Below are 13,642 nucleotides of genomic sequence, written 5' to 3' on the forward strand. Positions count from 1 at the left end.
ATGCCAGGTGCCCCAGAGGGAGTGAACCGAACAGGCAATGATCAAGTGATCTCTATCCTGCCATCCATCTCCATCCTCTGCCGAACAGAGGCTAGGGACACCATTCCTTACCCATCCTGGCTAATAGCCATTTTAAACATTGTTATAGTCCCAGCCTTCACAACCTCCTCAGTTAAGGAAGTTCTTCACAGTCTGCTTTGGTCTTAATTATCTTGAGCAGTTTAGTATCATCTGCAAACTTTGCCACCTCACTGTTTATCCCTTTCTCCAGATCATTTATGAATAAGTTGAATAGGATTGGTCCGAGGACTGACCCTTGGGGAACACCACTAGTTACCCCTCTCCATTGTGAGAATTTACCATTTATTCCTACCCTTTGTTCCCTGTCTTTTAACCAGTTCTCAATCCATGAAAGGACCTTCCCTTTTATCCCATGACAGCTTAATTTACGTAAAGACCTTTGGTGAGGGACCTTGTCAAAGGCTTTCTGGAAATCTAAGTATACTATGTCCACTCGATCCCCCTTGTCCACATGTTTGTTGACCCCTTCAAAGAACTCTAATAGATTAGTAAGACATGATTTCCCTTTACAGAAACCATGTTGACTATTGCTCAACAGTTTGTGTTTTTCTATGTGTCTGACAATTTTATTTTTAACTATTGTTTCGACAAATTTGCCCGGTACCGACGTTAGACTTACCGGTCTGTAATTGCCGGGATCACCTCTAGAGCCCTTTTTAAATATTGGCATTACATTAGCTAACTTCCAGTCATTGGGTACCGGAGCCGATTTAAAGGACAGGTTACAAACCTTAGTTAATAGTTCCGCAACTTCACATTTGAGTTCTTTCAGAACTCTTGGGTGAATGCCATCTGGTCCCGGTGACTTGTTAATGTTGAGTTTATCAATTAATTCCAAAACCTCCTCTAGTGACAGTTCAATCTGTGACAGTTCCTCAGATTTGTCACCTACAAAAGCTGGCTCAGGTTTGGGAATCTCCCTAACATCCTCAGCCATGAAGACTGAAGCAAAAAATCCATTTAGTTTCTCCGCAATGACTTTATTGTCTTTAAGCGCTCCTTTTGTATTTCGATCGTCAAGGGGCCCCACTGGTTGTTTAGCAGGCTTCCTGCTTCTGATGTACTTAAAAAACAGTTTGTTATTACCTTTGGAGTTTTTGGCTAGCCGTTCTTCAAACTCCTCTTTGGCTTTTCTTATTACACTCTTGCACTTAAGTTGGCAGTGTTTGTGCTCCTTTCTATTTGCCTCACTAGGATTTGACTTCCACTTTTTAAAGGAAGTCTTTTTATCTCTCACTGCTTCTTTTACATGGTTGTTAAGCCACAGTGGCTCTTTTTTAGTTCTTTTACTGTGTTTCTTAATTTGCAGTATACATTGAAGTTGGGCCTCTATTATGGTGTCTTTAAAAAGGGCCCACGCAACTTGCAGGGATTTCACTTTAGTCACTGTACCTTTTAACTTTTGTTTAACTAACCCCCTCATTTTTGTATAGTTCCCCCTTTTGAAATGAAATGCCACAGTGTTGGGCAGTTGAGGTGTTCTTCCCACCACAGGGATGTTGAATGCTATTGTATTATGGTCACTATTTCCAAGCGGTCCAGCTATAGTTACCTCTTGGACCAGCTCCTGGAAGGAACCCTGAACAGATGCAATAAAGGGACCAAGGTGCGAACATGCCCCAGCCCCTGCCCCATACTGAACAGGGTTAAACACGGGGTGGGGTCCAGAGCCCGCAGCCTGCTCAGCCCCACGGCAAACCCCCCATTGACCTCTGGGACCGACTGTTACAGACACAGCAGAGCAGGAACCAGGGGAGCCGTGGCAGGCGCTGTGTGAAACGAGGGGTTTATTCCAGCCCCGGCCCCGTTCGCTGGAGCGAGTCTCTAGCCGGAAAATCCCCTGGGTTTGGGCGTCTCCCCGCTGGCCCCAGAGACACTAGCAACTGTCCTGGGGGGGGCAGAGGAGCCAGCAGAGCTGGGCTGGAGCTGGCGTCGCCGCAGCTGCTGTTAAAGTCCGACCCTGTTTCCTTCCGGGTTGGGGGTTCAGCCAGGGAAGGGGCGATGGCGTCGGGGTCCCTCTCTCCAGCCGCTCTGCTCAGGACGTCTCCATGGAGCAGGGTTCGTAGCAGTCAGCTGAGTGCCCCTAAAAGGGGTGGTGAGCGGCACAGCCCATCCCTGCAATATTTTATCCACCAGTGAGGCCTTGTTTCCAACGCCCCAGTTTTGAGTCACAGATTTCTGCTCCCCCATTTCTCCCGTGTCCCAGGCGGGCCCCAGCCCAGCCCGTGGGGTCTGTCCGGCGGCCGCTCGGGTTGGACTAATCCCGTCTTTCTGCCTCGCCGACTTTCCCCCCAACGTTCGTTCATCCAGGTTCTCGTGACGCTGCCTGAACTTCTCACTCACCTTCCTCAGCTGAACCCACCACGAGGGGACATTTGGAGCGTCCGGTATCACAGCCCCCCCTGGGGTGGGGAGATTTGGGGGGCAGGGCAGAGGAGCAGGAAGCTCTGGGGATTTATACAATGGAAATGCAGGGCGGGGGAGGTCTAGGGAGAAAGGGGCTTCCATCCTGGGGTGCAGCAGTCGGATCGGGAGCAGTCTGGGGGGCAGGATGCGTGAGGCAGGGGTGTTTGGGGGCAGGGGGATTTGTGGAGGCATCTCAGCCCCCCGAGGGGAAGCGGCTCGTTCCCTGGGGAGATTCTCTTCTCTGTACGGCCAGATCCAGGCTCCTGGGGGTGCAGAGAGACGGCGGGTTAGAGGGGCCCGTGTCGCTCTGCACCCAGGCCTGTGGGAAACAAGGGGCACAGAAGGGGGGGTCACCTCACCTAGGGTGCCCCCTTGGGCGGCTGTAATAGGCCTCGGCCAGGATCAGCCCCAGGATGAGCAGGATCACGGCGCTCAGCCCCAGGCGGGCGATGTTGGCATGGGTGAAATCCAGGCGCCTGGGGGGGGCTGCTGCGGGGGAAGGGGAGAGTCACTCGGGGGCTCAGATGGGAAAATCAGCTGGCGCTGCCCCAGGAGCGGAGCCACCAACCCCCCGTCCGGCAGGTCTGGCCCAGCCCCTCTGGGGTCCCCCTGGCACTGCAGCTCTGGGGCCTCCTCCGGACCCCTCAGGGAGGCTGCGTCCTGCTGCCCCGGGGGGGCTGAGCCCCAGCTTCTCCAGTGAACAGGGCACCTGGGCAGTTGAACTGGCCCCCGAGCCACCCAGCACCCCCGTAGTGCCCCTCTGCCCACCCCCACAGGTGCCTCTGCCCCGGCCTGTCTGCTGTGTAGTGAGCCCAGCCCCGGGTATCTCGGCTCCTGCCACACACAGCCAGGCAGTGCACATGGGGGGAGGCTGGGACGTCACCCACTGCCCCCCACGTCCCAATGGTTCCCAGGGCCCAGCCAGATGCAGCAGAACATCTATTGGGGGGTGGGTCAGGGACCCCCCGCCTTCCCTCGCTGTATCAAACCAGGGGGCGCTAATACCGACAGCCCAGACTCGCTGTGAGATCACCAGTGGGGGTTGGGAACCACACGGGATTCGTCATTTCGGGTCCAGTTTTCATACACAAGGTCTTAGTCCACAAGGTCACAAGGTCTTAGTCCATCTTAGTACACAAGGTCTTAGTCCATCTTTCTATCCCTCACTAGATGTGCTCCAATCTGTCCACTGCTCTACGTTCCCAAGGACCCACATTCCCACCGACCCGTGGCCGTCGGTCCCCATTGATCTGTCCATCACCCTCTATCTAGAAAAACTGAACCCATCAGTTCTGTCTGCAGGGACCATCCCCCTCCAAACAGCACGAGTTGCCCCGTGGGCGTCTGAGCCGGGAGCCCTGTTCCCTGGGGGATGAATTGTTCCATTTCTCCCGCTCACCTTCTCCCGCCGGCTCTGTCGGAGGGGGATGCGGCTCCTGGGGCCTCGCTGGGTCGGTTCCCTCTGGGGGATAAAAACGAGCGTCAGCTGAGAGGGGGAAGGGAGGGAACCAAGCACCCAGGCCCAGAGCAGGGGGGAAGCCGCTGAAACAGTGACACTGCTCGGCCCACAACCTGGCGTTTCTTTCGGCTTTAATTGTCCGGGCTGGTGGGGAGTGAATTCAGCGCTGGGGCCAGAGCCGGCTGGGCAGCCCCTGGGCCCTGACTCCTCGGTGCCTCCCCAGAGCGGGGACAGCAGGGGCAGCATCCCCCTGGGAAAGGTCCCTGCTCTGCAGCTCCCCCTGGGGCAGGGATCCCCCCTCCCTGAGCCCCAAACCTCCAGCAGCTGCTGCTCCCCCCTGACTGGGGAACCCCCGGCCCGCAGTTGGCCCCAGGGCTCAGGGCAGAGCCTGGCTCTGAGCATCCCATCACAGGCTGGCTGGGGGTGGGGCTGGGAACGGGGATGCGGAGCCGGGCCTCTCACCTGCTATCACGAGCTCCATGGGGTCGCTGGGCTCTGACCAGACGGGCGGGTCGGATTTGGAGCAATAACAGCAGCGGTAGCTCCCTGCGTCTCTCCGGCTCACATTGCAAATGGGAAACTCAGCCACATTCCCAGCCAGCTCCACGTCCTGCAGCACATTCGGGTTTCCAAATTTGTACAGAAGGAACCTCATGTTCTGGTGCCGACCCCGACACCAGACGGTCACGGCTCCCCCCAGGGCGACCCCCCTGCTGGGGCGCAGGGAGATGGAAGGTTTGGGGTATCTGAGCTCTGCAGTGAGAAGGAGACAGGCCATGAGACAGACCCCGGCACAGTCACTGCGCCCCGTCCTCACCACACGGTCCCAGAGACGGGGCCCCTGGAAGAAAACCCAGCCCGAGGAGCCGCTGGGAGCTACGCCTGAAACTGCCCAAAAATCCAGAGCACCCCTCTGTACCCCAGTCTGGGAGCCAGGACTCCTGGGTTCTATCCCCAGGCCCAGTGGGGTGTAATGTTTAGATCAGGAGGGGGCTGGGAGTCAGAGGTGCTGAGTGCTGCACAGACACAGACAAAAGGTGAAGAAGGATGATTATCCCCCATTCTTACCAGGGGAAACAGGCAGGTTCAGTGACACCCCAAGGTTGCCTGGGGGAAGGGATCCCCCCCTCCCTCATCCCCCTAGCTCCAGTGGCTGGGAAGCCCCCCGCAGTGACTCCATACCCACTCCCTGGCCAGGCGTCCCCTCTGCTGGGCCGAGGGCTCAGGTTAGAACCTTGCTCTGAGGGTCCCATTGGCCCAGAGACCCCCTGTGGGTCTGGCAGGCTGTAGGGCTGGGAGTGGGGACACTGAGCCGGGCCCCTCACCTGATACAACAATCCGCACGAAATCACTGGGATCCGACCAGTTGGGTGGCTCCAATCTGGAGCGAGATCGGCAGCTGTAGAACCCTGCGTCCTCCCATCTGGCTCTGGGGATGGTGAATTCACCCCCGTCCCCAGTAGCATCCAGCTCCCGGATTTCGATTCCATCTTTGTACAGAAATAATCTCCTGGTCTTGCACCAACACTGACAACGGATGGTGACAGCTCCCCCCGGGGTGATCACCCCACTGGGGCTGACGGAGATGGAGGGTCCGGGCGCAGGGAGATCTGCGTTCACACACAAACAGGGGTGAGATGGGGAGACACAAACCCCTCCCCGTGTATCTGTAACCTGCCCTTAGTGCCAGCCCCAGAGACAGCGCCAGGACTAACAGACACCTCACTGCATCCACAGTCTGTTACTCCCGGGGCAATCCTGCATAGCTGCAGACACGCTGGGGTTGCCAGTTTTGGTTGGATGCATTCCTGGAGATTTCATCACATGACATAATCTTTAAGTAAAGATTAATCTATAATTCCTGGAAACTCCAGGCCAATCCCGGAGGGTTGGCAACCCTAGGACATGCATAATTCAGCTGTCCTGCATCATTTTGCTTTTTACCCGCAGAAAATACATTCTGCCCCAGACGTGCTGCAGTTCCGCTTTTTCCCCACCAGGGGCCGCTGTGGCGCCAGAACACCCCGCAGCATGAACGGAGCCGGCTGTTCTGGTGCCACAGCGGCCCCTGGTGGGCAGAGGCGGAACTGCAGCACTTCTGGGGCAGAATGTATTTTCTGTGGGGAAATAAATTCTCTGCCTGCCCCGTGCTGCAGAATCCCCCCAGGAGCAGAAGTTCATCACAGCACCTGCCCGCAGAGCCCAGTTACGGCAGAGTGGGGCACCCAGGGCTGCTGGGGGGTCACAGCCCGGGGCTCAGGAGCTAGTGGGGTGACAGCGTTGAGTCTGGGGATGGGGGAGGAGGCTGCAGAGACCCATGGGGATGGGGGTTGTGGGGACAGGGGTTGATGTACCTGACTGAATGGGGGAGACTTGAGGTCACCCAGGGTCTGCATGGGGGAGGTTTCTCAGCTCCCTAACAATCCCCCCCCCCCCAAAAAAAAAAACCTTCTCACACCAACACCAACAATCTCTGGTTTTACTACCAGGTTCCTCCCCTCTCCCTCAGCTCCTCCGTTACCCCTGACTCCCCCACACCTTTGCACGGCTTCTGATAGGTGCAGGAAATACAGTTCTGTCGTGTGATTTAAATGAATTAACCAAAGTTCTGTGTTAATGTGCCTAGTGAGGAATATATTTTAAAAAAAATTACCGGAATCTTTTGTTTTTGGTCTGCAGTGTTACAGACACACTCGCAGACAGATATTTTGAAATAAATGACCAAAATAATTGAAAATGTCGTGATTATATTGTGTTATTTTGATAAACAAAATCTGCAACAGTTTGCCAAATTTTCAAATATTTGTGCAGCATTTTTAATTTTTTGGCACAGAATTCCCCCAGGAGTGTACCGTTGTCCAGGCTGATGGGAAGTGAATTCAGTACTGGGGGCCGGGCCGGCTGGACAGCCCCTGGGCCCCGACTCCTCTGTGCATCCCCTGAACAGGGGCAGCCCAGGGGAGCATCCCCTGGGAAAGGATGGCTGCTCAGCAGCTCCCCCTGGGGGGCAGGGATCCCCCCTCCCTTGGCCGTGAACCTCCAGCAGCTGCTGCTCTCCCCTGGCTGGGAACCCACCAGTGATCTGTCCCCACTATCCAGCCAGGCGTCCCCTCTGCTGAACCCATGGTAGAACCTGGCTCTGAGCATCCCACCAGGGCGAGACCCCCCGAGGGTTCAGCTGGGTGTGGGGCTGGGAGTGGCGAAGTGGAGCTGGGCCATTCACCTGCTACCACCAGCTCCACGGGGTCGCTGGGGTACGACCAGACGGGCGGGTCTGATTTGGAGCGATAATAGCAGCTGTAGCTCCCTGCGTCCCTCCGGCTCACATCGTGGATGGGAAACTGAGTCACATCCCCAGCCGGCTCCACGTCCTGCAGCACGGTCAGGTTTCCATCTTTGTACAGAAGGAACCTCATGTTCTGGCGCCGACCCCGACACCGGATGGTCACGGCTCCCCCCAGGGTGACCCCCCCGCTGGGACGCAGGGAGATGGAGGGTTTGGGGTAGTAGGTCTCTGTAGTGAGAAGGAGACAGGCTGTGAGACAGACCCCGGCACAGTCACTGCTCCCCGTCCTCACCGCACAGTCCCAGAAATGGAGCTCCCTTGGAGAAAACCCAGCCAGAGGAACCTCTCCGAGATCCCAGAGATTCCTGGGAGCTACACCCGAAACTGCCCGAGGACCTAAACCCAAAGCTCCCCTCTGTACCCGTCTATCTACTTAATGCACCCCCCCAGCCCAGTGTCCCCCCTCCCCATCCCCGACCCCCAATGGGCCAGTATCTGCCCATGGGTGAGTGCACAGAAGCCACCATCCCCGGCCAGGTGTCCCCTCTGCTGGGCCCAGGGCTCAGGGCGGAGCCCGGCTCTGAACGTCCCATCAGGGCAAACACTCACCGAGAGTCTGGCTGGGTGTAGGGCTGGGAACAGGGACACTGAGCCGGGCCCCTCACCTGCCACAATGATCCGCACAATGTCACTGACGTACGACCGGTTGGGCGGCTCCCATAGGGCATGGGATTGGCAGCTGTAGGCTCCTGCATCTTCCCACCTGGCGCTGGGGATGGTGAATTCGTTCCCAGCAGCATCCAGCTCCCAGATTTCGATTCCATCTTTATACAGAAATAGCCTCCTGCCCCAACACCAACACCGACAGCGGAGGGTGACGGCTGCCCCCGGGGCGATCACCCCCCTGGGGCTGACGGAGATGGAGGGTCTGGACCAAAGGAATGCTGCGTTCACACACAAACAGGAGTGAGATGGGGAGACACAAACCCCTCCCCGTGTGTCTGTAACCTGCCCTCACGGCTCAGCCCCAGGGGCAGCGCCAGGGCTAACAGACACCTCACGGCATCCACAGGGAACCTGGTTCTGATCTCATAGACTCATAGACTTTAAGGCCAGAAGGGACCATTACGATCATCTAATCTGACCTCCTGCAAAACGCAGGCCACAGAATCTCACCCACCCACTCCTGTCACAAACCCCTGACCTAGGTCTGAGTTACTGAGGTCCTCAAATCGTGGTTTAAAGACCTCAAGGTGCAGAGAATCCTGCAGCAAGTGACCCGTGCCCCACGCTGCAGAGGAAGGCGAAAAACCTCCAGGGCCTCTGCCAATCTGCCCTGGAGGAAAATTCCTTCCCGACCCCAAATATGGCGATTGGTTAAACCCTGAGCATGTGGGCAAGACTGACCCGCCAGACACCCAGGAAAGAATTCTCTGTAGTAACTCAGATCCCACCCCATCTAACATCCCATCCCAGACCACTGGGCATATTTACCTGCTGATAATCAAAGACGAATTAATTGCCAAGATTAGGCTGTCCCATTATACCATCCCCTCTATAAATTTATCAAGCTTAGTCTTGAAGCCAGATATGTCTTTTACCCCCACTGCTCCCCTTGGAAGGCTGTTCCAGAACTTCACTCCTCTGATGGTTAGAAACCTTCATCTAATTTCAAGTCTAAACTTCCTAGTGTCCAGTTTATACCCATTTGTTCTTGTGTACACATTGGTACTGAGCTTAAATAATTCCTCTCCCTCCCTGGTATTTATCCCTCTGATATATTTGTAGAGAGCAATCATATCTCCCCGCCACTCCCCGCCCAGCCTTCTTTTGGTTAGGCTAAACAAGCCAAGCTCTTTGAGACTCCTTTCATAAGACAGGTTTTCCATTCCTCAGATCATCCTCGTAGCCCGTCTCTGAACCTGTTCCAGTTTGAATTCATCCTTCTTAAACATGGGAGACCAGAACTGCACACAGTATTCCAGATGAGGTCTCACCAGTGACTTGTATAACGGTACTAACACCTCCTTATCTCTACTGGAAATACCTCGCCTGATGCATCCCAAGACCTCATTAGCTTTTTTCACGGCCATATCACATTGGTGGCTCATAGTCATCCTGTGATCAACCAATACTCCAAGGTCCTTCTCCTCCTCTGTTACTTCCAACTGATGTGTCCCCAATTTATAACTAAAATTCTTGTTATTAATCCCTAAATGCATGACCTTGCACTTTTCACTATTAAATTTCGTCCTATTACTATTACTCCAGTTTACAAGGTAATCCAGATCTTCCTGTAGGATATCCCGGTCCTTCTCTGTGTTAGCAATACCTCCCAGCTTTGTGTCATCCGCAAACTTTATTAGCACATTCCCACTTTTTGTGCCAAGGTCAGTAATAAAAAGATTAAATCAGATTGGTCCCAAAACCGATCCCTGAGGAACTCCACTAGTAACCTCCTTCCTGCCTGACAGTTCGCATTTCAGTACGACCCGTTGTAGTCTCCCCTTTAACCAGTTCCTTATCCACCTTTCAATTTTCATATTGATCCCCATCTATTCCAATTTAGCTAATAATTCCCCATGTGGAACCGTGTCAAATACTTTCCTGAAATCGAGGTAAATTAGATCCACTGCGTTTCCTTTGTCTAAAATATCTGTTACCTTCTCAAAGAAGGAGATCAGGTTGGTTTGGCACGATCTACCTTTTGTAAAAACAAGTTGTAATTTGTCCCAATTACCATTGACCTCAATGTCCTTAACTACTTTCTCAGCCCAGATCTCAGCCCCCCGGGGTCAATCTAGAGTCACCCCTGACTGCACTGGGGATCATCCCCATGGGGTCAATAACAGGAGGTGGAAGTGAGTTTTGGGGTGAAGGTTCAGGGCTCAGATCCTCTTTTCCCCTCTCCAAGCCCTGTTCTAAACACTAAAGTTTCCCCAGCCCCACAGATACTCACATCTTGACATCCCGCTCTGCCCGGCCAGCCAGCAGCCTGGAGAGGAGACAGGTCATTAGGGACCAGATCCCAGAGCAACTGGATCCTACACCCTGGGCTCAGATCCCCAGCGCCCCCCCACTCCCACCCCCACCCACCCACCCGCCATGGACACACGCCCTGGTCTCAGATCCCCACCATGGACAAATGCGCTGATCTCAGATCCGCCCCCGCAATGGAGACACACCCTGGTATCAGACACCCACCCCAATGGGCACATGCCCTGGTTTCACATCCCCCCCCCCTGGACACACACCCTGGTCTCAGATCCCCACCCCATTGGGAACACATCCTGGTCTTAGATCCCCACCATGAACAAATGTGCTGATCTCAGATCCGCCCCCGCAATGGAGACACACCCTGGTATCAGACACCCACCCCAATGGGCACACGCCCTGGTTTCACATCCTCCCCCCCATGGAGACACACCCTGGTCTCAGACCCCCACCCCCATGGGAACACATCCTGGTCTCAGATCCCCACCATGAACAAATGCGCTGATCTCAGATCCGCCCCGCAATGGAGACACACCCTGGTATCAGACACCCACCCCAATGGGCACACGCCTGGTTTCACATCCTCCCCATGGAGACACACCTGGTCTCAGACCCCACCCCCATGGGAACACATCCTGGTCTCAGATACCCACCTCCCCGGGTACCTGCCCTGGTCTCAGATCCCCCCATGGACTCTCGCCCTGGTCTCTGAAACCTCCCCCCCCCCATGGACACACACCGTGGTCTCAGATGACACCCCCCACCCCCACCATGTACACATGCCCTGGTCTCAGATGCTCCCCCCCCCCCCCCCATGGACACACACTCTGGTCTCACATCCTCCCAGATGGACATAAGAACATAAGAAAGGCCGTACTGGGTCAGACCAAAGGTCCATCTAGCCCAGTATCTGTCTACCGACAGTGGCCAACGCCAGGTGCCCCTGAGGGAGTGAACCTCACAGGCAATGATCAAGTGATCTCTCTCCTGCCATCCATCTCCATCCTCTGACGAACAGAGGCTAGGGACACCATTCTTACCCATCCTGGCTAATAGCCATTTATGGACTTAGCCACCAGGAATTTATCCAGTCCCCTTTTAAACATTGTTATAGTCCCAGCCTTCACAACCTCCTCAGGTAAGGAGTTCCACAAGTTGACTGTGCGCTGGGTGAAGAAGAACTTCCTTTTATTTGTTTTAAACCTGCTGCCTATTAATTTCATTTGGTGACCCCTAGTTCTTGTATTATGGGAATAAGTAAATAACTTTTCCTTATCCACTTTCTCAACATCACTCATGATTTTATATACCTCTATCATGTCCCCCCTTAGTCTCCTCTTTTCCAAACTGAAGAGTCCTAGCCTCTTTAATCTTTCCTCATATGGGACCCTCTCTAAACCCCTAATCATTTTAGTTGCTCTTTTCTGAACCTTTTCTAGTGCTAGAATAGGACACGCCCTGGTTTCAGATTTCCTCCCCCCCCCCCCCCGTCCCCAGGGACACACACCCTAGTATCAGACCCCGCCATGGACACACTCCCTGGCTGTCTCCAATACTCACCGAGGAAGAGGACAGTGAGAGCAGATGCCATGACGGGGGCAGCGAGGGGCCCCTCCGCGCTGCCACCAACACCCTGGTGCCCAGCTCCACCGAGCCCCAAATGAAGAACTCAGCAGGGAGCTCCAGACACAGGAAGTCGGGGATGGCTCATCTCTTCCTGCATCCCTCACACGTTGGTTCTAATCTGCCGGCCAGATCTATTGGAGCCAAAATAAGCAGCGGTCTCTGCAACGCCCAGGAAATCCTGGGGCTGTCAGCTTGACCAAGTGTCATGTAAGTTGCAGCATTTCCGTGTCTCTGTGGGCAGTGGGGACAGGTCACACTCAATGTACCCTGCAGCCTTGGGGAAGGTGCACCGGGCTGGAAGCCAGGAGACCACCAGGTCTGGTCTTCAATCTTCCACTGCAGATTCCTCCTGTCCCCAACTATTACATTTTGGATTCAAGCAGCTAGGGACTCATTTAGGTTAAATTAATACGTGATCATGCAATTAAAGGATGGCGTCGTAATGCATATGCTCAAGTGGGCAGAGTTAAGGGTGTTCAGGAAACCTTAACTGGCATTTCCTGGTGCTGGAGTTTTTGACTCTGCAGCCTTCCATCTCAGTCTGCCAACCTGCCCACCTGCGACACGAGCCGTGGCACCATGTGAGGCTCCTCTGTTGAAAGATTCTCTTCCCTGCATGGCCGGATCCAGGCTCCTGGGGGTGCAGAGAGATAGTGGGTGAAAGGAGCCCAGGCCCAGCCCCTGGGAGGAGCAAGGGGCACAAAATGTGGGGGTGTTGGAGCCGGCTAGACTCTCCAGGCATTGCCTTGCTATCTACAGCAGGGAAAATTCCTGCCGGTAGCCTCTTAAACTGATTACTTCCCCTTGCTGAGGCAATTGTGCTGGAATCTCAGTGCAGCTTTAGACATGCACTTCGTTGCCTGCCAAATCCAGGAAAAATCTCAGGAACTAAATCCGCACCTGTACGTGGCTTTCATCGACTTGACAAAGGCCTTTGACTCTATCAATCGCAGAGCCCTGTGGAAGGGTCTGGCCAGATCTAGCTGCCCTCCGATATCTATGAGGCTTCTCCACAAGCAGATGACTGCCCCAGTTCTCTGTAATGGCCACTGGTCATCAAAACTGAGGTTAAGCCAGGATCCGTCATTGCCCCAACCCTGTTTTCAACCTATTTAGCAGTAGATGATCCTCGTTAAAGATCACCCCCCCCCCCCCACATGGAATTGACATTCAATACAGAATGGACGGGCAGCTCTTTAATCTTTAATCGACATCTTCGCTTGAAGTCTAAAGTCTTCAGGGCGTCCATTACTGATCTCCAGGCCGCCGACGATTGTGTCATCCTGGTGCATGCTGCGAATGACCTTCAGCCCACACTGGATTTTCTTTCACACGCTTCCCGAAGCCTACGATGCTCACTCCTGTTGGAGAAAAACAGAGTTCTTAGGTTGAGTGCAGCAAAGTCAGATACTTTATTTTTAAGCAATTGCACAGAGGGAGGGAGGGTGCTAGGACACAGGGTTTCCCCCTCCTAGGCAGGTCTCTCTCTATGCTCAGGTATCGTCACCCTGGTATCCCATCACCAATGCAGACAGTCCCATCAGACCATTTAATCTGGCCCTTGAGCTCCCGCCAGGGAGTGGGAGCAGGGACTTGCCCCGCTCTGTGTGTGCCGTGGCACCTGGAAGCAGCAGCATGTCCCCCTTCCAGCTCCTACACGTAGGGGCAGCCAGGGGGCTCCTGCTGCTCCCACCCCAAACACCAGCACTGCAGCTCCCATTGGCTGGGAACCACGGCCAATGGGAGCTGCAGGGCCGGCACCTGCAGACTTGGCAGCGCGTAGAGCCGCC

At 54.8% G+C, this 13,642-nt stretch overlaps 1 protein-coding gene across 1 annotated transcript; it reads right to left on the reverse strand.

The window, feature by feature from the left end:
* Positions 1 to 1,893: 1,893 nt before the first annotated feature.
* LOC120393560 (platelet glycoprotein VI-like) lies at positions 1,894 to 13,144 on the reverse strand. Its single transcript, XM_039518187.1, has 10 exons — positions 13,105 to 13,144; positions 12,402 to 12,486; positions 10,192 to 10,227; positions 7,898 to 8,076; positions 7,170 to 7,460; positions 5,272 to 5,556; positions 4,409 to 4,699; positions 3,887 to 3,949; positions 2,847 to 2,976; positions 1,894 to 2,750 (listed from the first exon to the last, which is right to left on the reverse strand). Exons 1-10 carry the CDS (start codon positions 13,142 to 13,144, stop codon positions 2,681 to 2,683), a joined length of 1,470 nt encoding a protein of 489 aa, XP_039374121.1. The 3' UTR covers positions 1,894 to 2,680.
* Positions 13,145 to 13,642: the final 498 nt, after the last annotated feature.

The sequence above is a fragment of the Mauremys reevesii genome, unplaced genomic scaffold, assembly GCF_016161935.1.
Source record: "Mauremys reevesii isolate NIE-2019 unplaced genomic scaffold, ASM1616193v1 Contig23, whole genome shotgun sequence".
Lineage (NCBI taxonomy): Eukaryota > Metazoa > Chordata > Testudines > Geoemydidae > Mauremys > Mauremys reevesii.